Raw genomic sequence first — 27363 nt, forward strand, 5'->3', positions numbered from 1 at the left:
TAGGGCAATCCTTACGATGCCTTCATGTGCTGTGGGAAATTTTGAGATTTGTTCATGTGGACCCATTAACGTGATCAATCATGCCTGAGGGAAACAGAAGAAGCATGGTCATATTTATAACATGATTAATACCATTAATTAGAAGCAGAATGTTTCAGATGTAACTGCCAAAAGGTGACTAACTTCACTCCAGTGTTCTGAGAGGTTAGCACAGAAAAAGCTGATTACTAACTAAATCACATGCAAACAGGGGTTTTAGTATTCTCACAATGCATCTGATTTTCTGACTTAATCTGATTAATATAATCTGATATTTGTGGGCATGTGAACAAATGCATTGTTTTGCATTGTGCAGCTATAGATTCTGACTGAAAATATTGTTTTCAATAGGAAATACAGATGATTTTAATTATCAAACTTAGAAATCTTCTCTTAAACAATGATCTGTCTACTAGAAATCTTCATGTGAAAGTCTAATAATCTACAATTCCAGGACAAACTTTGTTAACTCTCTGAGGATGAAAAACAAACAGGTTTTGGTTGAAATGGCTTAACTGACAGCAAGACTACTCCACTTTATCCATTTTAGTCATTATAATAAGAGTACAAAATTCTGTTTATTTGTATTGCCCACCCATAGCCTTTCAGCATTTCATTAGTTGAGATTTAAAAAATTCAGCTATTTCACTTTGTCTTCGGATAAATCATCAGACATAATCTTTACATCATTTGTTGTACCTCACACACCTTTTCATTCTTTTCATTTCAGTGGAAGGTGACAGGAGACATCACCCTCAATATTTGTAATATTTATATCCCTCCTAATAAAATTACTAAAAATACAGAAAACAAATGTAATATCAAAATACGACCCAACCATGTTTAAAAGCACTACTGCATGATATTCTATAATATTTTGAATTTTAACATTTTCATTTTCATTTTAAGACATTTTCACCATAGGCAACTGCAGACAATTGCACTAAAGACTGGGCTTATTATCACACTGAGGTAAGAATGGAGCTGACCTGGGAGCAGGTGGGGTGTGTAATCAAGAGTTTGATGCCCAAAATTTCAAAGAAAAAATATGTTAATTGTGATAAGACTTACCCACATTTTCCCCTGAGATTGCTTTTATTGCCATTTTCATATTTTTCCGCAAAATTTAAAATTACATTACATTTTATCAAACTTCTGTAAGGCTGCAATTAGACCACTACCACATGTAGTCTGGCATTGTCTGGTATTTAGAGCTTTTTTGGGTGATATTCAGTATAGAACTGATTTTTTTTTAAAGAATATGGAATTTATTCAACAAGATTGTTTACCAAGGGCTTTTTCTTCCTGTCAAAAGCAGGCTCTATAATAATAATAATGATAATGATAATGATAATGATAATGATAATAATAATAATAATAATAATAATAATAATAATTATTATTATTATTATTATTATTATTATTATTATTATTAATAGTAGTAGTAGTAGTAGTATTAGTATTAGTATTATTATTGCTGTGTGTAATAAGTTGGGGTTTTAGAATTTTAGAAGATAGTTTAATTTAATTAGATGCTTTCTATTGCTGTGATGGACCCCTGTTTTTGTTTGTTTGTTTGTTTGTTTGTTTGTTTTTCAAATGTAACTTATAAAACCTTTACTTTAAAGTGTGGAAACCATTCATGACATTGTTAATGAGACTGTCTATAATCTGTGTGTCTTTAGTTTTGCCGGTATGTCGTATTGACTTATATATTTGTGTCCACTTCTGTATTATTTTGATTGATATTTTGTTCCTCTGATAATCCCCTGTCTATGCGTATATGTGTATGAATTATGTTATGTACTATTTATTGCTATAAACTAACAATAAAATATATTGCAAGTCTCTGTGGGTGGACTATCCGGTTCAAGTGTTACCCAGAATTCTTAAAGTGAGCTGTCTCGCTGCTATTCCCGGTCATGACTGTGGGATGCACGGTATTTGTGAGCAGCCCATGAAGGCATCACTTCCTGGGAAAGTGGGAGGTGAATGTTGTCAACGTGACTGTCATCGAGTAGCGTTAGAGGGGCAGAGAGCAGCAGCAGAGCCGTCACTGCTCCGCTTGTCTGTATCGTCGGGACTTACAAAGTGGCCGGGCGGGGGAGACAGCCAGCGAGCCAGTCAGCCAGCACACCTCGGGATCGGGGGAAGATGGAAATAAGTCGTCGCTGTCGAATACCTCCTTTGTGCGTTATCACACCCGCGTCGTAGCATCCAGGACAACTTAGCGCGCGCTGTGTTTTGTTCGTTTTCCGTTTTGGAAGCCACCGCTGTTAGCTTAGCTTTAGCACCCAGCCGCTGGTACTGTCAGACACACAGGTACGGGCGAGGAGAGGAGGTGTTGGTGACAAAGGAAGGTGGCGAGGTAACGATGAACCGCTTTCGAAAGTGGCTGTACAAGCCCAAGGTAAGTTATATTCAATTCACGCCTTGTGTCAGTGATTTTTAACCACAGCTAGCAGTCTTGGTCGCTAGCTATTACTTCATAGCCTGGCATACATCTGCTAACGTTAGCCTCGTTCCTGATGTTTCACTGTATTAACCAGCATCTGCCCCTTTGTTGTTGTTGATGCTTTTGTTTTCAAGCACTAGTCTGGGATAATAATGTCAGAGCCTGGCAATAAATCCTTATTTTATGGACTAACTTGGAGCTGTCCTCAGTTGACATTGTCATTAAAATTAGTTAGATGGTTTCCTTATTTTTATATGTTATCAGCAACTAATGCTGATACAGCAACAGCAGCAATATCAATGTTTTTAATGAAGTCAGAACGTCTATGGTGATTTAAAAAAAATCATAATAAAAGCACTTAAAGCATTCTAAACAAAATATTGATGTATAGCTTATACTACTAAATGTGCCTTTAATTTAATTTTTTTTTTTAAAGAATGGCGATGGATCTGAACATTTGTTTACATAAAATATTACCACAGACAATACGGGTCTATTAAAAGTAGGTATACACCAATTATATTCTCAGCCACTAGTCACTTCCAGTACTGATATAATTTTCAGTGAGTTTATTTTGGTTTTGTCTCTACTTTTCCCCCATTTTGTATCAGAGCTCAAAGACAACTTCATCGTAAAAATAACAAAACAAACAAAACTGTTGAGTTTTTAAGTCCTTCATCACACCATCATTGAATGAGAATAATGATAGTGTGATGAATCAATCATACAATAAATCATGAACACAGCACGTAAATATCAACCGTTGACATTCGGTGAAGTGATATCTTGTTTCAGTCACCAAGGCTAATATCAGCCAATGTATCTGTGCATTTCTAATTAAAAGGCTGAATTTCATCTGCTTCTTGGCCCAAAACACACTGTTTGTAGGTAAAATCATGACTTTGTAAGTGAGCGGGTAATAGATGTGCTGTGATTCTTAAATCAAGCTCCATGTGGCTGACACAGCAGAGGATATATTGAAAGCTTGGTTGCCTTGTTAAATGAACAGTTTAATATATGCCAACTGCAGCACTTTTCAGGCGAACTGAATGTGAATATTCCTCTGTGGAAGGGGACATTTTTGTTAACCTTTAGGCTATATGTAGAGAAATTATAAACCATCCAATGCAGGTGATTGCATTGTTACAAATCCTTAGTAATCTGAGGCAGTTTACCAATCATGGTGTGTGTTTTATGTACCATGGGTAATCGATATATCTTAAAGTTTCACAAGAGAGCCAGAGATTGTGTGAAGGACCAGTTTGGACTGAGAAAACCCACCTGGTCTGCAGCTGGAGAGTAACTCTAAGGTTTAGATGTTGTAATATTTAACACAGGTTTACTGCCTATACATACTCTTCTGCCTTTATAACTCATAGGCTCTTATTGAAAGTTTTCTATTCATGGTGAAAACTGCTTTTGCACACCACTTGTACTACTACATAGATTCTAATGTGGTGTTGTTTGTCAGCATGGATGCTTAAAAAAGAAATCCATTCTGTGATTAAAAGTCAGACTTTTATTTTAAAAGTGTTGAATTCTTTACTCCAATCCAAATGGTACAAAGTACAGAACAGAGCAGGGCTAAATAACACATTAGTGTGCTTTAATGTAGTGTTTCCTCAGTAATTTGGCTGTGTTGTAACTGCTGTAAATGTTTAATCTTCCTTTTCATGGCAGAAAATAAACAGAAAACATCTTAAACAAGTTATTATTTTGGTGTAGTGCGGTGTTTCTTGTACATTTAAGTTTTGCTTCTAAAAGTGACATCAGACACTTACAAGTCAGGGTTTCAGAGACACTTTATTCTGATTGAAAGTATAAGTTTTATTTTAAAAAAAAAGAACACACATTAGACTGTGTTAATACAGTGTTTTCTTTGAGTTCTTTGGCTGACCTTGTGTTGTAACTGCTGTAAAGGTTTGATCTTTAGAAAGTAGCTTTTTGTTCTCATGGTGGAAAATATACATGTTAAACATATCTTGAAATCTATATATTTTAAACACGCCTTTGCTGTTTCTTTGAACTACGTTTAAGTTTTGCTAATAAATGTAACTGACATTAGACAATGGTGATTCAGAGCTGTTACAGAGGATGTTGAAGATGTTGAATCCAAGAGCTTGGCTGTTCGCAACAGTAATTGGGGTTATTGCAACAGTAATGTCATTCAGAGCCAAAATAAAATACCTCTAATGATATATTATCCTCCTACTCTTCACCACATACACACACCTGCGTCATTCCTCTTTCCTCTGTTGACCACGTTTGCTGTCACAGCATTCTGCGGCCCATTGTTGGGGTTAGGCCTAAGTGTCGGGGTTCACCAGCGTATTGTCACATTCATGAATGAGTACTGCCTCTGAAGTGCTGAGCTATTACATCACGGCTTTTTCTGCTAAATCATGGCCTTGGTAGGAATTAACAGAATTACACATAAGTCTGTGTGTTTCGGATGACGAATTCCGATTTCAAGGAGCAGACAGAAAAGTTAAAACCTGTGGTGATTATGCCAATCGGTATGTTAAGACGACTTTTGTAAAGGAAGTTTTAGATCATTTTATGTTTCTGCGGCTGAACAGCAGCTATGTTGACAAATTCTTTTCTGCTCACAGAGAGAATATTTCTCTGTCCATTAAATCTGTGCCCTCTCTGGCATTTATTGTTGAATACTGTGTAGCATTGTTATTTTGCATCAACAGTAAGCTGTTTATTATTGAACTATGTTCTCCTGGAGATAGAAAAGTGTTGAATCAGCATGTTCCCTTGACTGAAGCAGAGCTATTGATATTTCCAGAGCGGCTCTTTACCTCCCTAGATAAGTCCCGCTGAGGAGGACTTTCTTCTGCCCCTGCTACACAATCCCTTTTCCCGGTGCGTTAGAGAGTGGTGTGCAGCTCTGTGCGGCACATAATGTACCTGTCTATTCTGCCTGACTGTCATCAAAGAGCCGACTTCTGGAGAAAGACGAATGTTTAAGACTGGAGTTTCGCCTGTAAGGGAAAAGTTATAGTAGTTAACTAACCCAAAGTATGGGTGCAGCGCAGTGAGCTGAGAGCTTTTTGCATTCCTTCTAGCCCCTTAAACTGGTCTAGCAGGTTTTGCATGAATGGTTAACTGTTAGTAATGAACATATCCCAGCAGATTCCATACTTCTTTGACTTGCTCATGAGTTGCCTTAGGGCTGGACAGCAGGGATAAAAAATAAATCAATACTTTTTCATTGTCATGAAATTAGTGGATGGTGTAGATTGATTTTTTTTTTTTTTTTGCTTCATTAACACAAGACAAAACATATTTCACATGCCATATTTGTGCAGCACGAATTGTAGGATTTTAATGAATGAAGCCTGACGCTCCATCAACTCCCTCTGAGAATCTCCAAGCTGTGAAAAATAAGAGGAATCCACAACAGTAGAATAATTGCTTTGTGTTTTGTTTACTGAACTCAAATGTCATTCATGAAACATTGAGAAAAAACAAGCAGAGTGACTATAACTAAATAAACAAGCCAAACAAGACAGAGAAAGGTCAAAAACCCTTCTGTGGCTCCATGCTCCTACTTCCCACTCTGCCCGCCTACGTTACTGACTATAGAGCATCCAAAAGAAAATAAACAATATACCATCACCAAGAACATTGTAATAACTCATTCCCAAATACACAAATAAAATGTAAAAATTTACAACATACTCTACACAAATTGTAAATAATTCTGCAATTTATACCAATCAATAAACTATCAATAAACAACAATAACAAAAAAGCAGCACTTGTGATCATATCTGTGTGCATTATTTGCTGCAAAATAAAGTTAATATAAAGTAAAATAAGACACCAGTGGTAGGAAGTGAGAGATATATTGATACAAACACACTGCATTTTGAAATTTGTTGAATAAAAATTGAGATTCTGATCTAGATGTTGAGATATAAGCATTTTTGTAATTTTTTTGGCAGCAAAAGCTTGATTTCATGGAATTAATTTGATGTAAGTTATAGCCCAGTCCTAAGTTGACTTTTGACTCTCGACTGCTGGGGAAAGCTTTTAGCATATATGTATTTATAAAAAAAAAAATAGAGATTGACTGATAGTGGAGTTTTTTTCTGAAATTAAATATCTTTTCCTGTATTAGTCTCTGGATAACCTTTGAGCTGAAACCCCTAAGTCAAAGAAATCCATCTGTAAATTAGTAGCCTACATTTAATCAATAAATCTGAAACATCAGTGTAACCACAAAGAAGTGTACATGGCAGTGATTTTTATCTACTGAACTAATTTTCCCTTGTATACCAGTTTATTGGCCTTATATCAGCTATCAGCCCCTATTGGCACCAACTTCTTAAATTACCAATAGTTATAAAACGCCCCATCAGTGATGATTAATAATTCCTCCATGTTTGTTGACAACCTGCTTGACATCACTAGTCACAGACAAAGCTGAGGCTTGGCTCTGGTTTTTCATATAACACAGTGGTCAGAGTCTCCCTTTACCTCATATTTATCAACAGCAAAATTGGCTCATGATTGATGCTGAGAGAGAGATGTCAGGAGGCTAAAGCAGTGCATTTGGTCGTATCCAATGTTCCTCTGTTCCTGTCTCACTTGTTATTCCATCAGGCATTCAGGAGCTGACCTTCAGCTCTACACAACCTCATCTGTCAGTGTGACGGGCTCACAACTCGCAACAGGCCGGCTGTACTCACCTTCATCTGCTGGATGCTACTAATTTGGCTTTGTTTCCCCTCTTCCTCCATCAGATAGTTTACTGCGTGGGGAGCTGATACTTTCTGTAGTTCCCCTTATCTAAATGTCAAGTAGATATCAGTTTGTAACAGTGTAGCCCATTAGCAAGTATACAGTATGTAACACCAACACTCGATTACTTTGATAAGAGCTTTCAACACCTCATAGTTCACTGATTCCAGATCTGGGACAAATATTGATGAAATACAGTGATGCATAAGGATAAGAAATGGGTTGAACATAAAGTTGTCTGTGTTTTTTATTTCCACATTCTGAGGGAAGGGGTTTATCTTTTGCCTGGAACCCTTTTCTTTTTACATTCAGTGTGTCCACATAAAAACAGGTCATACTGAGTCTGAATTATTAAAATGGCAAAATGTAGCTTTACCTTTATTGTACAGACATAAAAGACCATTAGTGTAACAAACTGCAATAAATGGGTTTTTCCATAGAAGTCCTAATTCAGTTGTATGCATAAGTAATTCTGCAGAAAAAAGCATGTGTAGAGCATTTAATCCACACTGGGAGCTGAACCTGTAAAATATCTAATGCATTAAAGATGTATTCAGACAAGATATACTGTACATAGTCTGCACTATATACAAACCAGCTGCAAATTATTCTTCATATTTTTAATAATTAAAGGTCATAGTGGATTCATTGTGTGTGTCTGTTTGTCATGTGGTACAATGTTGTGAAATCACAAGCGCACAAGTTAATGAAAAATGACATGGCACGTTAAGTATTTACCACAGTTATAAATCATTTTCTGGCCACCATAAAAGATGCTTTAGTGAGGCGTGTGTTCACTGTCAGAAAGATTACCAGACACATTGACAGCTGATGGATTCGACAAAGCAACACATATTTACTTATCATTCACTCAGTATTTTCACTGCTGCCAGCTGTGTGGGCCCTGTTTAAGATGCGTAAGTAGTTGAATTTGATTTCTAAGAGAAGTCTTTGCAGAGGTGGTGATGACATAGTTAAAACATCAGAAATATCTTTGTTATTCTTATAAGTAAGTCTTTGTAGAATGTATGTGGAAATGGGGGATGCAGCATCAAATCCCTTTCTTCTTCATGATTCCCCATCTCTTTCTATTGTTTCTGAACAAAAAAAATGCTAAACATGCAATACGGTATTATATAGAGCACTGGTTTTCACATTTTGAAACTGCAAAAGATCTGATAGATCCAGAGACATATTCTTTTTTGAAGTATGTACCACCCTGTTTGAGTCTGTGTTTTGCTGGATGCTGTTCTTTTGCTGATATTGGCAAACTCCATTTCTCTGAACACAGTATCTAGTGTTACATGATGCAACTGTAGAGGAGCAGAAGAGAGGCATTTAGGTGCTTAGGAGCTAATGTAAGGATTTTCACAGAAAAGCAGCCCTGAACCTACACATTGAAATCTGTGTACAGACTGTTATTACATCTGCCAAGGAGGTTATGTTTTTGCCGACGTTAGTCTGTCTGTCTGTGTGCAAGGTAACTCAAAAACTTATGGATGGATTTGGATGAAAATTTCAGGAAATGTTGATACTAGCACAAAGAACAAATGATTAAATTTTGGTGGTGATCGGGGGGGGGGGGGGGGGACTGATCTGCCTTGGCGGAGGTCTGCGCTCTCAGAGTGCTTTTCTAGTTATTTATGTTGACAAATGAGACAGAGATAGTCAGGTAAAGTGCTCTTTTTTTCTGAAATGGCTGTAAAAGTAATTAATACAAGTAAACTTCTTTACTTGTTACAAATTGCTGGAGGTGTGATATGGCCAAAAAAAATGCAATCTTTTTTTTTTTCTTAATGTAATGGACAATTTTAATGGCTCATTTTCTAACTTTATGAACTGAGGACAAAACATGATTGAAAAATATTGTTTCATAACAAAAACTATATCCTATATATGTCTGCAGAGGCACATTCACAATATGTTAAAAGAAGCAAACAGGTTACATTTGAAAAATTTGTTGAGCATTGAAGGTCTTAAGAGGTGGTTTTGAAATGTAGTCATTCTTCACGATTTTCAGAGAGCAAGAGTTTGATTAATCAAATTAATTGTATATATAATACAGTTCTACGGATTGCACTTTGGGAATCTGAATTTTCTCCCTTCTTTTGTCAGGAGAAAGAGAGGAGAGAGATGACAGGAAACAAAGATAAAATGATGGGGAAGACATGCATCAACGATTCCTGAACTAAGGACATTGCATATCATGATCAGTATACTTATCCACTCTGTTTCTGACCCAAAGTTTGAAAATAAAAATCCCCATTTGACACATAGTATGAAGCTGAATTCTTTAAAATCCAATTTAAAGCTTTATTTTGAGTCGTTAATTCGCCATGTGAAAAATGTTTCACTTAATTCTTAGCCCAGAAATCTATGTGTGAAGCTAAGATTCAGTTTTCCCGAGATTATCCTTCTTTGTTGGAATATTTTGTCATGGATCATGAGAAGCATTGAATCACATAAGAAGCACTGAATCACAGCTGATGCTTTCCTTTGTAAAGATTCATCTTCTTTGGCAGAGTATGACCGTCTCAGCTATAGGCTAGTACTGTCTGCCGCTGTTTACATTTACCTCACCTGCTCTTTCCCTTCATTTGTCATTTATCACCATGCTGTTTGTTTGTGAGTATTGCTAACATGCAAGTGGGAGTACTGAGAACAGGCAAAGCAATTAGGGGCGTTTTTTTTTTTTTTTCCACAGAGTGGGTTCTGCACAGTTGGCATGGAGTCAGTGGAAGAGAGAATGACAACAAACTGCTGAGCAGTGACCAGCCTTGCTTCATATTTAGTCCTGTTTCTGGAGTTCTATGTGGATGTCCCGTTTTGCTTACCCACAAGCCATGTGGTAATTGATTTGATGTCAGCTGCTGGATTTAGAGAGCTGACCCCAGTGCAGATCTCGACAGGCCAAGCGATTGAAGGCCTTTTTTAAATTCATTGCAGGATGAGGGAATCAGGACCCACCGTCGTAGGTGTGGGGAAGCAATGATTGAAGAAAAGTAGCTGTGAAAGAAGACGGAGATTTAAAGGTACCACAGATCGGTTAGTTCTGATATATCGACTGAGAGGTTACGCTCATTTTCTACACAGTTTCCCCTCTCTGACCAAATGTTTTTAAAATTCCACGCTTCATTTGTCACCAATGATAAACATGGAAGTGTGAACTCAAGGTGTCCTTTATCTATATTGTTATGAGTGTGACTGTGCTGGAAAAGCTAGCAAATGCAACGCCACCCCTCCTGCTCTAGGATCTGTCTTACCAGCAGGGGAGAGCGGCAGGGAAATGAAGAGAGGAGGAGAACAGTAGGCTTGTATTTTTGGGATTAGATTTTGGCCTTGCTTACAGTTGGCACGAGATAAGATGAGATGATGTCGCTCTTTAGCAGCTCTCATATGCTAGTGTTTCTTCATAACTGTATCAGAACGTTGGGATGGTAAAAATAATAAATAATTGTCAAAATGGAAAGAAAAAAAAGCAAAACCAAGCTGATGAAGATGAATGGAAATGTGTACTGGAGGTATGATGTAGATAATATGAGTACCTGTTTTCAAACAGAAGTCTTTTACAGAAACTTCAGCTGTGGTCTCTCTATGCTAAATAGAGCCCTGTAGAAAGGACAGATTTGTATGGACACAAACACACAACGCTATGTACACACTGTGGACGTCTCAGTCCATGTCTGTCATTGCATGTACATGAGGACGGCCTGGGCAGCGTCTGTCCTCAGTCACTCTTGAATGGTATGTAGACAGAATTAGACTGAATGAGTCATGCACTTGTTCAACAGTGCAGAGGGGATATGTGGGCCACAGCCAAAGATAGAGATTATGAATGTACACAGGTGGGTTTGTTTGGTAAAATATTTTAGTATACTATAGTTTCTGTTGGCAGCATTGTGTCTTTTGTGTTGCATTAAATGTTCAGATTATTGTCAAGTGAGGTTACATGAGGTAGTTATTCATCATCGGTGTAATAAATAGAGTAGGTCATGGTCAGAAGTCCGTTTTGGAGAAACGCGTAGAAGTACCAGCATAGACGATATGCATAACACTTGTGGCCATGGCAGCAGCTACATTTGTTTTAACCACCTAGTAAAGTCCTTTGGAAAAAATAATATCAATGTAAATGCCATATAATTCAGAATATTTTCACCACATAACCTTGCCACTAGACAGCCCTTTGTGATTGGGACAGCTTTGGACTCCTTTGACTAAAACCTTGAATGGTTTGTGAGATACATTGATTGAGGCACCAACACCAGGTGAAATTACTGTTTTTGTCAAAGGATTCTGATGGAGTTGAATTATGTTTCTAATTTTCAGCTCTTTGTATGAAATGGCTTTCAGATGCCAGGGTGAAAGTTTCTGAATATAGTATAGACTTTAACTGAGATAAATGTATCAGCTGGGCTGTTTTTACATGGCACTGTGCTGAATGCAATTTACTTTAAAAAGCAAAAAATCTGAACAAGACCTTCAAGATGGGTATCTACATAAATCTTTTCAACTTTTTAGGACTCAAAACTTTCATGCTGTTAATTTTGTGAACCTAAAATATACCTCTCTGTAAAGCTACAGTTTAACATCATGTCCATGATTGAATAACCAGATTATTTCTTGCATAAATCATATTGAAGAGTGGAGTCCCTGCATGCCAGCACCACGCTATCATCAGGGGATCCTGGACACACCTGGTGGTCATTTAAATCCTCTGCTCCCCCCTGTGTCACCTCAGCCGGTCCTGTTAAACCATGTGCTCGGCACATGCACAGGTCATCACACAGTCCTGAATGCCAGATTAGGGCAGCCCTTGGAGTAGAGATAGGCACACAGATTATTCCATCAGTCCAGATGGGCAGACCACTCTTAATACACTGAGTCATGAACAGAGTTAAATCTGTAGTCTGCTGTGGTTTCATATCAACTTCCAGCTGGTTAGAATACATTTGATCTGCAGAAATATTTTTGATCCAGGCCATTTATTTCATTGTGCTTTTATTTAATAGAAAATTCTCTTAAAATGTGACCAGAATGATGACAATGGAGTGTACGCTTGGAAGGGCACATCTATAACTCAGCAGCCACAGAAAATAACCCAGAGGTGAGAAAAACAAAGTCCTGATGTAAGCTGAACATGAAAGGAATGACTCGACACAAATGCTTCAGCATAACACAGCATTCTTAGAAGTATTATACTTTTGATGCTGCCAAACAAAATATAAATAATGGTTGAGGAAGTTTTTGTGTTTTGTTTGTTACCAAAACAATGGCTCGCTCTTGCCAGGGCTTTTATGCTGAGTCCTGAATAATAAATAAGGTGATGAACTGTATCCGGCTGCTTTTTTGCCAGTCTGCCAACTGACTGGATGAAGCCGAGTGAACTGGTTTCCCCTCTACAATATATGCCTCTGATCCTTGGAAAGCAGCCAGAAGGCAGCAAATTGAGCCTGGAATAGAGTATGGAGGGCAGAGGCAGGGTTTCTCATAAGTCCCTTAAGTGGGCTCAGTGTGCATGCCCCGATGCTGTGGACGTTCGTGAAGCATTAAGCTGACAGACTCCACCATCCCTGAATGGAAATGAAGCCCAGAATGAGCAGCTCAAGGAGAAAGATAGCTCAGATGATGATAATACTGATCATTCAATGGCAGGTAACTTTCAGTAACATATTTCAATAAGAATCAAATTGTTACCGCCGCTTTTTGGTTTAATATTAAAGGAGACTTGAAATTTATATTGAGTCAGTGTAAAATGATGCTGGTTGAAAGGGATGAACAGTAATTGTCAGTCTGGATGAACTTAAGGACTTTAATAGTCTGAAATGATGGGTTTGTGACCACTATAGATAGAGTCATCTCAAAGGCAGGGCAAGCAGGACAACTGACAGCAGGAGAGTTGAACGCCACAGGGGACAAGAGCTGAATTTGCTGAATCACTTCCTTACTTACGCAAGGTAGAGCTGTCATCGGTCGTGATGACACAACTCGCAAGTTCAGAGTCAGATCCCCAGATGTTCACAAACTTTCTTTCCTAAAACAATTTAGTCACCCTGTTGGGATGGGATATTTCCTCACTGTCTCTCTCCCCAGTTTGTGTTATTTCAGCATTTTCTGTGTTGTATTCATTTCATAATTGGCCAACTTCTCTTTAATGTAACCTCAATGAGCTTTGGTTTGTTAGTTTTTGTACATGTAAAGTAAATAACCACAGCAGTACTTCAGCTCTCTGCCAATCTAGTTATGTAAGGAGATAAAAACAGGCACTCGTTTCAACAGACAGGCTGCCTTTTTTTGGTTTTTAGAGGAAACCAGTGTTATCAATGACTCATTGTCCATGTAACAAGGTAAAAAATAACATTTGAGGTTTTCAATTTGGATCAAACTAAGTCTCTATTTTAAGGCTACAATGATGTCATCACTCAGCTTTATCAGTGGGGGAATTGTGCTTATTTTTAGCTGAATTGAAGTTTTACATTTTGAGCTGGCTTGGCAGAAAGTTGTCAAAAATTACATGGATTCATATCAAAATTGAGATAGAACGTATACATATCAGTGGGAGTAGGTGTCATTTTTTTCTTTATTTTTAATTTGATAAATGATTATAGTCAGTCAAGCAGCGTAACTATTTATGTCTGTCTAGAAGTAGATCAACGTGTTGTGAACATTGCCAGCCTTTGAGTTTTCCCCCATGATGCAGTGCTGCAGGAATGTTCCCTCTTGTGTGAGGAATGCAGCAGGAGGAGGCTATAGGATGGTGTCTGTCTCAAATGCTTCTTTTCTTCCTCTGTCAGCGATGGCCTATATGAAATCTCAAAATGAATGCTACCACTCTGTGGTGCTGGCAAAAGGTCTTTCACTGTCTCCCACTCCTGTTTCCTGTTTGGTCATCTTGACATTTCTATCACCACTACTGTGGTGTAGTTGGGAAAAATTCAGTTGAATTTAACTTTTGACCACAATTTCACGACAATCGCCACCTTTTTCAACAGTGTTTTCAGTGTTTAGATTAAGACAAACATTTCATTGTTTGGTTTTGTGCATGTTTGTCTGCATCCTTGTATGTAATCAGGATTTCCTTTGGATTTTCCTGTTAACCTACACATTCAGAAAACACAGTTTGCAGTCAATTAGAGTAGATTTATTTGAATGTGTTATTAATAAGTGAGAAAACAAAAGAGGTGTATACTTATATGGTCCTATTACCATTTTCTATAATCAAGTATAATTCAAATAATTCACTCACAATTACCCTATTTACACACATATAATCATCATGCACATCCATACTTTTTATTATAACTCCAGATGCAATGATAAATCTTTTTACACTTTCTTTTCCCCTACATCATGTTGGCCTATTCCCATTTTCACTGAATATATTATCAATCATGTATGTAATACACTTGGGAAATTAGCAAAAACTGGCTATATTTGTCTGCTCTAATAGAGACTCAAGAAGAGTAAAGGAGACATGGCAGGTCATCAAAATTCACAAGCATGAACAGAATGTGTTTTAGTAATATTAATGTTTTTTCTGAGGGATTTTCGCTGTGAAGAAAAAGATCATTTGGAGGTACCTGTGAGCAAGTGAAAACCCCCACTTTCCATTTACAACAGTGAATGCAACTTTGACAGAAGAATAGTCAGAATGTAGCCCTTGCATCAGTTTTACATATTTTGGGATTGAGTCTAGTGCTGGGGCATATCTCAGTCCTGCAGAAAACCTTGAGATGTGCAGAATATTTTTTTTCGCCCTTGCTGTACTAATGCGACTAGTATCCTAGCTGTAGGTTATATCTCTGTGTTTTCTCCTTGCTGTTTGTTTCATTATTAATGAGAGAGAGTGAGGGAACAGCACCATGTATCATATTCAGAGAGAAGCAAAGGCCCACAGGGGGAGCATCACGCAACAGGAAACACTGCAAACTTCAGGGGAAAGGTCCTGCGAGAGATTTCGGTAAATACCACTATTCAGTTTGACTCCATGAAAAAACACTTCCAGACAGTTGCCGCATGGCCGGCAAGCAAGGCTGTTTACCAGCGTAGTGATCCCTTCTAGTCTGCACAGTCATGCTGTCCTTTTAACGGCTGAGCTCCTGGTACCGTCATTGGGTCCTTGTGGTTTGTGATGAGGCACGTCGGCATGTGGTCGCTATTTTCAAAACCATTAACCTTTCGATCTACGTGAGCTCTCCCCAGGATGTGCACGTGTGTGTGTCCACATATCACATTTTCCAATGAAAGATTAAAAAAAATAAATAAAATTATCCAGATTGTTATGTGATATTGTAATTGCATAAATTTTCGTTTCATCAATAAGTCACATTGAGGAAATACTAGGTTTACATATGTTTTTGCATCAGGGCTTCTTGCCTTGCATGTGAGTGCGTCAACAGTGGAGTGAGGGGAGCACGGTGGGAGATAATGACACAAATCCTCCACCAGGGCCAAGCACTCTAATTACACCTCCTGTTCTGAGGAGCTTTCACACTATATTAACCTTTGTTAACTCCTCTTGTCAGGATTAATGATATTTTTATCATTTACTTTTGCGCATGTACATGTAGCATGGTTTATTGGTACAATCCACGTCTGCCCAGGCTTTCCTCATAAATCACCGGAACACCTCGGCAAATGGGAGAGCAGTCTGTTGTCACGCTGGCCTATACAATGCCCTACTTACCTGATTTTATTTTTGTCCCTACAGATTGTCAGTATGTTGCTGTGTTATGCAGTCTGTCATGTTCCTGCTCTACTACTTTGCCCTCTACATCTCTCTGTGTAGTCCTCTCTCTCTTTTATTGGCTTTCCTACCGTACTAGATTTCCATGGGTTTAGTGTTCACATCCTTCAAGCAGAAAATGACAGAGTTACTTCTTAGTGCTTATGAGTAGAGGTCAATCAATGTTGGGTTTTTAAAGGCTGTTATAATAACGATGGTTTAGGACAGGGAAAATCTTATGGCCATTTAATCAGCTGATATTCTCTAATGTAAACCCTTTTGTGTTTACTGAAAACGTAATACACATATGTGCACTTTAACTGGATAACTGTAGAGTTGAACATCTAAGTCAAAGTAGTAACGTCAATGAATGTAGACCTTGCTGTACAATCCCAGATGAGCAATTTTTAAAAAAAAAAAATCTTTTGAGCTATTATTTTAGTGTGTGGGGAAATGGCGACATCTCGAAGTAACAAAGTGTTATGAAAGTCATATGAGATCACTGATAACAGAGATAAGTCTTATGCTGTCTTCATAATGATCTTAAAAAGTCTTTAATTTAACATGTTGAAACCTGCAGAAACCACAAACTAGAAAACGTACTATTGCATGCATTGACCTGCTCAAAACAATTAGAAAGTCACCAAGCACCGACTGTGTATTTTGCTCTTCAGAATAGTCACAAGTCAAACCCAATAAAGTTTTGATTTAGCCTACATTTTTTGCATTGCTTTGTATGTATTGTTTCCCATCAGCAGCTGGATTATACCACCCTGTTAACAGAAAATGAATTTCTTGTTTCTTGTGTTTCTGTGCAGCGGACGGACCCCCAGCTCCTGGCCCAGTTCTACTATGCCGATGAAGAACTGAACCAGGTGGCCACTGAGCTGGACAGCCTCGATGGCAGGAAGGACCCACAGAGATGTACTCTGCTGGTCAACCAGTTCCGCTCCTGTCAGGTCAGCCAGGAAAAGCCAAAACACTCATACAGAAGGGTTTAACGTTAACTTCTCCATCCTTTTCATGTCGTTATTAATGTGAATTGGTGTTAAAAATGATAAAAGAGTAAAATGGAGTTAAATAAATCCCTGGCTTGGATTGGATTCACATAGTCATCCAGTTGGACTTTAGTTAGACCTAGAAAGTAAAAATAGATTGCCATTATCACCGTTTCCAAATACAAGCATGGTGATATGACTATTGCCTTACCAAACATTCTCTGACTGTTTTCTTGTATCAGGCACATTGGCTGATAAGGTGAGATAGGTCTACTTTGTTTGGAAGTAACCAGTAGAAACACTCATCTTACTTTGATGATACACAGTGTGTCATGTGGGTTAGTTAATGATTACAAATGAATCATCTGTTCAAAGGGTTTTTATATCTACACTTTCTACAGACGTTGTATTTGGAACAAGAAGTGGGTTTTGAAATCAGTGCTGATGATTTGCATAATAATTAGGTGAAAGTCAAGCTGCACCCTTAAAGGAGTGATTGTGCAAAACCACTGGTCTGTTCAGTCAGTAGTAGTATCGAGTAAATCCTTTTGTTGAATGAAACAAAGTCAGAATCTTCATATAGAAGTGCACAGGTAAAATAATTGCGCGTGGTGAATGATGCAGTGTTTTTGTGGCCAGAGCTGAGAGGAGCTTAGGGGCTGTGATGCTGTGTATGAGTGATGGCTGCCACGCTACATCATGCTGAGAAAGCTGGAGGTGGTGGAAGGTCGTCATGTGGCCTGTGGTGCCTTAGCCTCCCCTCGCCACCAAGGCACAAGGGAGAATAATAAGGCTTAATAAGGTCATCACTTGATCCCCAACTGTTCAGTCTTTCCTTCCATCCATCCCTCTCAAGCTGTCACCTTGTCTCTTATGTGTTTCTTCATCTTTTGTCTTTTCTCTACATTATTTTTCACTGGCTGGTTTACTGTTTCTGTTTACTGTTGCTGAAAAACACTCAATTTTAGTAAAATCAACAGGTTTTGGATATGAGCAAATATTGCAATGCAGACCTTTTTAAGTAGGGGTTGAAAAAATGAAAGAAAGATTCAGGGTTCACAATTAAGTTATTTAAAGGGCATAACCATAGGCCACATGTAATTGTGGTATTTCACATCAGTCAGAGTATGAGCTACTGCTTGTAATTGCAAATATTAGTGAAACATTTATTCTTATTGGCCATGTAAACAGCTTATTATGAATATTCTCTTTTTCAGATAAAAACTGGAATATTTTATTCATGTAGAAATTGTAAATTAGTCTGGTTTTCTCATCCTGAAAGTTGTAGAGAAAATGTTTAATGTTCAGAGAGGATTCTTTTCAGTGGTTTGCCTCCTTAAAGGTTTCAGAGAATGAATGAAACAGTGTGATACCCCAAAGCCCTGCGGCCCCAAGAATAGAAGGCAAGTGCACTCAAGCCAAAATTTTGCACTTGGACCTACTACTGCTGCTATCAGCTCTTATTTGTGGGCCTCTGTGGGGGTTACTGGCATGCTGCTCATTTAATGTTGGCACAACTGTTCTTACAGTGTGGCCTGCTGGAACAGGCAAGGAAGAGTGTGTGAGATGATGTTTAAGATTGAGTTAGATGGCATACACAGGCGGAGAAGGATCAAAAGAGATAAAAGTAAGAGATAAACTGAAGAAAAGACCGCTGGCCAGTCTTTTGTTGGATATTTTTGCCAGAAACAGGTATCACACTGGAGTCAAAACTCCTGGATGAGATGAACTAACAGTAATGATGGTTATCACTGGTGTCCCCTGCTGAGAGAAGCCCACAGACAGTGTGGCGGTACTTGGCCTGGGCCAAGACACACTCGCAGCACACAACCATAAAAGAATCAGTGGTTAAGCTCTCTCTCTCAAAGCTTTTTAATCTTTTTCCTCAGGGCGAGCAGAGAAAGACGCAATGCTGTGCCTGACAAGATTACAGTGCACAGTGCAGCTGCGGTTGAGTGAAAGGCTCATTGTAAGTCATTGTTATGGCTGTTGTACATGCCAGCGGCACATAAGCTCTTGATTAGCTCTTGCTGTGTGTGACACTGCATTTTCGCTGCTGGAATTATGGGCTTTAGTTTAGTGTTTTTATTGAGGGAGAATGTAGCCGTGAGGGCCATAATGGTTTCATGTACTTGTCAAATTGTTTTCATTCACTTCCTAATCAATGGTCTTTAAACAAAGTAATATAAAAGACCTTCTTGAAGAGGTGACACAATTTTATCATAGATTATTAACCACCATTAGTTTGTTTGGCAAACACACAGAGGATATAAGTTCCTTTTAATTTGCTTATTCTTGTTTTCTGTCTCATCTGCAGGACAATGTGTTGAACATTATCAACCAGATCATGGATGAATGTATCCCTAACGACCGGGCCAACAGAGACTTCTGCGTCAAGTTCCCAGAGGAGATTCGTCATGACAACTTGGCAGGGCAGCTGTGGTTTGGGGCTGAGGTAGTGTATTCCCTCCAGCATATACATACAGTACATTGTAGGAAAACAACCTTTCACATGGCTTGAACACCTGCATTTGGTCATAAATAGATGTGCTCTGAATGAAATTACTGCAACTATACTTTCTCTTTTGATCACATTTTTGCTTCATTCCTCTACAAAAGGCAGGTTAATTTATAATGTGCTTGTACTGTGATGTTCCTCTGCAGTGTTTGGCAGCTGGCTCCATCATCATGAACAGGGAGATAGAGAGTATAGCTATGAGGCCCCTGGCTAAGGACCTTACTCGCAGCCTGGAGGAGGTACGCAACATCACTAGAGACCAGGCCCTGAGAGACCTCAACTTTTACACAGACCGCATGAAGGACGCATTGCGACATTTTGACAGCCTTTTTGCTGAGTTTGAGCTCAGGTAAGCTAGGACAAGATAGCTCAATTGTAGTCACAAGATTAATCCATATTTAGCATCTTCACACTTGGCCCTGACTATCACCATTTCGCTTTCTTTCACTGCCAGTTATGTGTCAGCCATGGTGCCTGTGAAGTCTCCCAAAGAATACTATGTACAACAGGAGGTGATTGTGCTCTTCTGTGAAACTGTAGAGCGGTAAGTTTCCACAGGGACTAACAATCTAAAAAATAACAAAAAAAATGCATAGATAATGTGGTGAAGGTTTTGTGGTTTGTTTTTCCTTCTGTGCTGTTGTTTTAGCGCCCTGAAGCTGGGCTATCTCACACAAGACATGATCGATGACTATGAACCCGCACTGATGTTTACAATTCCCAGACTAGCCATTGTGTGGTAAGTGTTGCCTGTCCACTCCATTCTTCCGCTCACATCTTCCCTACTCCTTCGCTGCCTCATACAGAATTTTAAACATTTTTTAGTGGGCTGGTTGTGTATTCAGACGGACCTCTAGACTTAGACCGAAAATCAGAAGACATGTCTGAGCTGTTCCGGCCCTTTCGCACTTTATTAAAGAAAATAAGGTACCGTCTATGAATCTCAAACACTGCAAATTTTCTTCCTGTGATGCTTTAGAAATCCCATATGTATGACAGTCTTCTGATCATTTTCCAGAGATTTGCTGCAAACCCTGACTGAGGAGGAATTAATGACACTGGAGAGGAACCTCTGCATATCCCAGGATGGGGAGATGTCCACAGGCCAAGGGCTGGCAACCAGCACCACACCAGCACAGGTCCAAGAGAATCACTCATCCTGCAGCACCGCTAATGACACTTCCAAAGGGGAGAGCGAGAGGGAGCAGGAAGATCTGGCTCTGTTTGTCTGTCCCAGCCAGGAGGAGGAATTGGCAGAAGTGGAGAAGGGCTGGGAGGAGGTGGAAACTGAGCGATGGGAGGAGGAGCAGGAGCAGGGACTGCTGTGTGAGGAGGCAGAGGAGGCGGAGCTAGCCTGCTCTATGCAGTATGACGAGGAGGAATTGGAGCAGCTGAACATGATGGTGTATCGCGTTGGAGACGAGATGTCCACTCTGCTCTCACCTCCTAGCCAAGGTCAGTCACCCGCCCACAACCCCCAAAGAAGAGAGGCAGGGAGCTCCAGTGGGGCTTCCAGCACTGAAGCCTCTCCCCGCAGGCTACTGGTGGGTCGGGGAAGGACTGGTATTTACGTAGAAGAAGAGGATAGAGTCTTCTTTATGGAGGACCTGGATGCAGCAGGAGAAAGCAACACCAGCATCTCAAAAGAGGCCTGTATTTGTGTGGCCTCACCCTCCAAAGCACCCGAGTCTGCTGGTCCTGTACAGCAGAAATCAGGCCCACGGTCAGACTCTGTTAAAAATGGGTGGTACTCTGAGACTCATTCAGAGCAGCCATACCCACAGCCAAGCAGCCAGAACACACATGGTCCTATTGCAAAGCGGCCTCCTTGCACCTCCGTGCCCGGCTCTGAACCTCTGCCTTACACCAACGGGTGGGAGATGGGTTTAGAAGGAACCGCATCTGAAACAGCGGAGGTCATTGCCCACCGTATGGGTGGGATGAAGCTGTCTGCCACAGTCATCTTCAACCCTCGCTCCCCTAGCTTAACAGAACTGACTGTGGACAAGCTCCTGCTTCCGCAGCCCACTCCATCTGATGTTGAGCCCTGTGGCCCCCTGGTGGCCACCCACTGCCTTCTCAACTCCTGTGTTTGCTGTGGGAGCTGTGAGGATGGCCACGAGGAGGCTATCACCACTGAGAACGCTGGACTTGGGTTAGGACTCAATCTAGGATTGGACAAACACTGTAAGACCGCCGCCCCCAGCTCTGTTATCCAGTCTTCTGCTTGCCGGCTGCCGCCTCAAGGTCATGAGCCTAAGGGTGAGCTCTCTCAACTGACTCCACTGTCGTCTCGCTCCTCAGCTGAGCCTCTGGAAGATGAAGGAAACGCGCAGTTCTGTCAGAAGTGCCTGTTGGTGTCTCCAGGTCCTGATCTGCATTCTCAGGACTGTAGAGGAGGGGATATCCCCCTGTGCAACCACCAACAGAGGACTGAAAAGACACATCAGGCCAGTGGAGGCAAACAGAGGGACAAAGAGGAGGATAAGGACAAACCAGGAACTAAAGACTCAAAAAGAGATGCCAAAGAGGACAGCAGGAAGAGCACCAGGTGCGCTGTCATTACTAATGATCATTTGGGCTGGGCTGATGTCAAATAATCACTTGGTTATTTGCCTAGATTTCAGTTTACTGGTGTCAGAAAACAGTGAAAAATACCGATCAGTGTTTTCCCAAAGCCTGACGTGACCCAAGGAATTCAAGAAACGGGAAAATGTAAAAATAATAATCATAATCATAATAATAATTATTAAGACATTTGAGTTAGAAAAATTTTGGTTCTAAAATAATATTGAAAAAGAAAGCATAAAATTGAAAGAAAAATGTAATTTATTCATTATAAATAATAGTGTGTGTGTCTATATATATATATATATATATATATATATATATATATATATATATATATATATATATATATATATATATATATATATATACACACACACACACACAGGTCTGGCTCAGTCAAAATCTGAAGGTATACAGTCTGTTGTCTTGTACAGTATTGGTTTTAGTTTCCTCTAGCATCTCACCATGAACAATTTATTATCTCCATTTTATAATTTCATTAATTGCTTCGTTCCATTTACTTAAATGAGATGCTGTGGGTTTTGGCCCATTTTTTGTTATCTTCCTAAGTGGCACTACTCTTAACATTTTAAAACATACTTATCAGTTTGCTGAGATAGCAGCCTCAGTGTTTGACCAAGTACTAATTACTCAGGTCCTAAAATGAGTGTGCACTGAAATATGGGATGCATAACATCACATATCCCATAACACTGCAAAACTGGACAAGAAAAGAATATATGTGTGAGGTTGGCTTTTACTTCTCCACATCTCCGCCAGCAACTGGGTGTTACTTCCTTATAGCACTTTGCTTGCATAGAAGATGTTATACATTCTTTTGGGTTGAATTCTGAATAGTAACTTTCTTTAAGAGGTTTACGAGCTTCACATCAATATCTTTTAGTATTTTATTTCGCCATATTTCATCCTCCTCTGTTGCTTTCATCAAATTCTTTTCAATTTGCCATAACTGTACTCCTGCATGCTTTTTGTTATGTAATTCTTCTTTTTTCTACTTCTTTTTTTTTTTTTTGCTTATTTTTAGTTTTCAGAACTCCCCCCACAGCTCTGTGTCAGGTAGTGACTGTGAGAGTGTGTCGGTCACCACATGTAGTCTGTCAAGCAGTGCTTACACTCCCAGGTAACAAATCACTCATGAATGTGTACATCATATGTGCATTATTGTATGTTTCATCTTTCACTTGCTCGTTGAAACCGAAATGTATTCCTTGTGTGGCAGATAAAATGATATCCTGTGTCATTATCTGTCCTCTGTTCGCATTCAGCAGCTGATTGATGCATCAGTCACTCCTCCCCTTATGGGCAACAGATGAAATCATTAATATGCCTCCCAGATTAGACTGTAAATTGAATTACACAGATGTTGTGGAGTATTAATGTCCATCTATTCAATAATGACAGCAATTTGTAAAGTGCTTAGTGGTATTTATATTTTATTTACTTTAATGAAATGCAGTCTCTCTTGTTCAGGAGCATTGATGTATCAGTTATTATCTAATCTGAAGGAACTATCTAGAAAAAGGGTTGCTTTTTTTTCTTTTTTTTTTCGTTTGACCTTAATTGCAGATGGATTAGTTTGTACAGCTGCATAAAAATAAGACAGTCATTCCTTGTTTGTCCCTCTACTCCCTCCAGCCCTGTCAGCAGTCTGACCCCTAGCTCAGGGATGTCAGAAGACCCAGACCATCAGGAGATCCAGCAGGCTCTGCAAGACGCCAAGTTGGCGGCCAGGAACAAGATCCGATCACGCTTCCACAGCAGCAGTGACCTCATTCACCGTCTCTTTGTTTGTATATCAGGTAAAATCTGTCTGACTTACTCCATCACCTTCCCCTCCATCGCTGTTTTTCCCCCTCCCCTCTCCTCGCCTGATATCGGTTTTGTACTTTGTGTGATGCAGGCGTCGCTGATCAGCTGCAGACCAACTATGCTAGTGACCTTCGCAGCATCCTTAAGACTCTCTTTGAAGTCATGGCAACCAAGTGTGAGCAGGGAGACAATGAAAAGCAAAAGAAAGGTTAGAATCATGTTTTATGCATGCAATCATGTCATGTTGTCTTGTCCTTGGTCCTGTATTACACAACTTCCTGAAAGAATAAATATCTCTGGAAATACAAACCCTTACACAAAATTACACAGGCTTCTTTGCTATATTTGGCGTTATTAAATCTGTTTAAAAATATCTGTTTAATACAAAATCAATCTATGTTTTTCATTGAAGACACAGATAAAAATCACACAACCTTTTTTAAAAGTCATTCATGTTTTGATTTCTGAGAAGCTGAGGATCACACTGCCTGACTGGAGTAGTGTTTTTACCCCAAACAAGACCATCATGCCCAGTACACCAGCTTCAGTTCTTCCGTCTGTGGTTTCCCTCAGGTCCTGTTCTACGTAGTGCAGTGCTGGAGGACTGTGCTCTCTGTCAGGAAACTATTTCTTCTTCGGAATTGGCAGCCAAGGCAAGGGAAGGCCAGTTCGAAGGTCAGCAAATCCTCAGACAGAAGCACAATTAGTCTGTTCCTTTTTATCACCTGTCTCTGCAGCAAACACGCATGGTGCTAGGCTCACCTTGTGTTCCACTAAATGATATTTTTATTTTAACTGTGCAGACCCTCCTGACTGGGTCCCAGATGAAGCGTGTAACTCTTGCATAGCCTGCAAAGCTCCCTTCACCGTCATTCGCAGGAAGCATCACTGTAGGAGCTGTGGAAAGGTACAATTACTCAGTTAAAGTCAAAAGGAGGTCAAGTGGCAGAATTTTTCCATGATGCAGTTGAATGTATCTGAAAGTATCACACTTTTTTTTTTTTTTTTTTTTTTTTTTGCATGGCTGGGGCTTTAGACCACTGTGACATGGTGTTGAATTGCTTTTTCTTCCTCTTTGTGCATCTTAGTGGAGTTGAACTGCAGTTTCTTCTGGAGTTTGTTATAAAGTGTCTTAGGTCTCTCAGCTTTGACTGTCCTTTCCATCTCATCCTCAACACGTAATTCTTTTCTGTTGCTTGAGATGTACATAACTTTGGATTGTCTTAATCTCACATGTAGCAGATTCACATGATAAGTTGGCCAAATAGTTTTTGTCATGTCTGTTATAAATTGCTTCAATTATTTAACAACTCTGATGAATTTCACACAAAATTATCAGCAGTGAAGAGGTTTTACATTGAATTTCAGCAGAAACATCACAGGTGGTCTAATAATTATATCCAAAATTGCAGCTTTGTTACCTATTCTACTGTGAGGAGCATGTTGATGTACTCCTGGCATCACATACAATGAAAGCTTCAATAAAAACTGTAATTATTATTTGCATGTTCCACAATATAATACAGTAAATAAGCGAATCAGTTTGTATGAAATAACTGCAGAACATAAACAATTTTTATACTGCAGACTAACAAATTTAACAGTGTTTTCTTTTGAAAACAAAATATTTGTTATATTAATCTCTATATTGTAAAATTTTAAGCAGGTACAACTTTAGAACACAAGGGTATGTTTCTTGTCAATACACTGCTCAGTCCTCTATGTCATCTGTATTGATGAACAACATTAACATCCATGTGCCACCCACTGAAACACTCATCTTTGGTTTTCCATCTCTGCTAAAGTATGGTAGTACATGAAAGCTTCTAATCTTAGAGTATTTTAAAACTGTTGTAACATCCAGCACTAAATGAATGTGATTTTGATTAAACAGATGACATGTTGTTATTGTCTGTATAGTGTCTTATATGCTGTATACTGTTTAATGTCTGTGTTATTGTATCGTTTCAGATCTTCTGCTCTCGCTGCTCCTCTCATTCTGCTCCTTTGCCCCGATATGGCCAAGTGAAGCCCGTCAGAGTATGCACACACTGCTACATGTTTCATGTCACGCCCTTCTACAGTGACAAGGCTGGCATCTGAACTCGGATTATCACCAAAAGCCCACAGTCTGCCACAACAGGAACATATGCAACAGACCAAGGCTGTGTATAAAGCAAATGCCACACTGCTCTGGTAAATCTTAATGGCCGTCATCATCCCCGCTAAGCAAGGCTTGGAAAATAGGCTATTATAGATGACAGAGCAGCAAGACAACAGAAACAGCCACCGAGATGATTAGACGGGTTTTTGATGCCTCCAAGATCTTGGTGCCTAAATGAGAACCAAAGGGTGAGATTTCTGTGTCCACCAACACACCCGAATGGTTCACAAAAGCCTGTTTGATTTTAGAAGTCCAAAAGAGGGAGGGAAGGAACAGGCAATAACAGATTTGGAACTGGCATTGTGCAACAGTCTTCTGTAGCAGTTTGGAGCACAAACTGTTTTGTTGCTTTACATGTATATGAAAGGACTTGTGACATATTTTCTTATGCTTTAGCGAGCTTCCTACATTTGTGCCAGAGCTCCCATGGGACTCGGATTACTGAAAAGAATGTAAGTCATGATAACCATGTAAATAAGGATAATTCTGGAAATAACTACACTAAAATGTCTTCATTTAATGGTTGCTATATACGGGAATTGGTGTGTGGTATTCACCAGGCTGCCACTCCCAGTAAAGCAAAAATGAAAGACAGCTTTCATATTGAGATTTCATGCTTTTAATGGCAATGAATGTGTAATTCTGTATCACTTTATAAAATGGCATCTAGATTCCAACAACAATGAACATGGGCCTCTAAAAGATGATTAATGGGCTGTGCCCATCGCTTTTACAGATGCACCATGGCATGTTTAGTTCTCTCTGGATACTCTGCTGCACACTGGGATGAATAAAAGGGATTCCTTAGTCATCATTGTCAGGTTTTGAAGGCCCCCTAGTGGAGAGTTGACCTCTCTTCGCTCAGTGCCCTCATTAGCACAATGATGTGTATATACTGTATTTGTTCTGAACCAGAGGCCTTCTCAGGTGCTGGCCTACTGACTACAGGCCGATTATTACTCGTTGGTTTTCTCTTCCTCACTGGCTTTAGTGCAATACTGGGAATACTTACAGTGATGGGCCTGTGCTTTCAAATGAGACAGGTCTTTGCTATTTAAATTGTAGTTATAGGAAATTTCTCAAGAGCAATGCTGGGCTGATTTGTGTTTACACTGAATTATTGGCTCTGGTGGTACTGTTGGACTGGAAAAGACTGACATCATTTACACCTGACTTCCTTTCTGCTTGCAGTTTTGCTTCCATTGCAACAACTTACAAAGTATCTTCCATGCTCTGTTACATTTGTACATCTACATGGGCTGAAATTTCCATTCTACCATTATGGACCTTTAACCATCAGCATAATATTAT

The 27363-nt window shown here is 39.3% G+C and overlaps 1 protein-coding gene across 3 annotated transcripts; it reads left to right on the top strand.

The window, feature by feature from the left end:
• Positions 1-2067: 2067 nt before the first annotated feature.
• Positions 2068-26205, top strand: zfyve28 (zinc finger, FYVE domain containing 28). Of its 3 annotated transcripts, XM_030127097.1 has the most exons (14): positions 2068-2449; positions 16790-16930; positions 19287-19424; positions 19634-19836; positions 19942-20031; positions 20137-20226; positions 20313-20414; positions 20506-22038; positions 23104-23199; positions 23715-23878; positions 23980-24096; positions 24462-24563; positions 24692-24795; positions 25860-26205. In XM_030127097.1, the coding sequence occupies exons 1-14, from the start codon at positions 2414-2416 to the stop codon at positions 25989-25991; spliced, it is 3048 nt and encodes a 1015-aa protein (XP_029982957.1). In that variant the 5' UTR covers positions 2068-2413; the 3' UTR covers positions 25992-26205. The 3 variants fall into 3 exon arrangements, with proteins under 3 accessions (XP_029982957.1, XP_029982958.1, XP_029982959.1); XM_030127098.1 differs by lacking the exon at positions 23104-23199; XM_030127099.1 differs by lacking the exons at positions 2068-2449; positions 16790-16930 and adding an exon at positions 18645-18938.
• The last annotated feature ends 1158 nt before the right edge of the window (positions 26206-27363 follow it).

The sequence above is a fragment of the Sphaeramia orbicularis genome, chromosome 22 (genome assembly GCF_902148855.1).
Source record: "Sphaeramia orbicularis chromosome 22, fSphaOr1.1, whole genome shotgun sequence".
Classification (NCBI taxonomy): Eukaryota; Metazoa; Chordata; class Actinopteri; order Kurtiformes; family Apogonidae; genus Sphaeramia; species Sphaeramia orbicularis.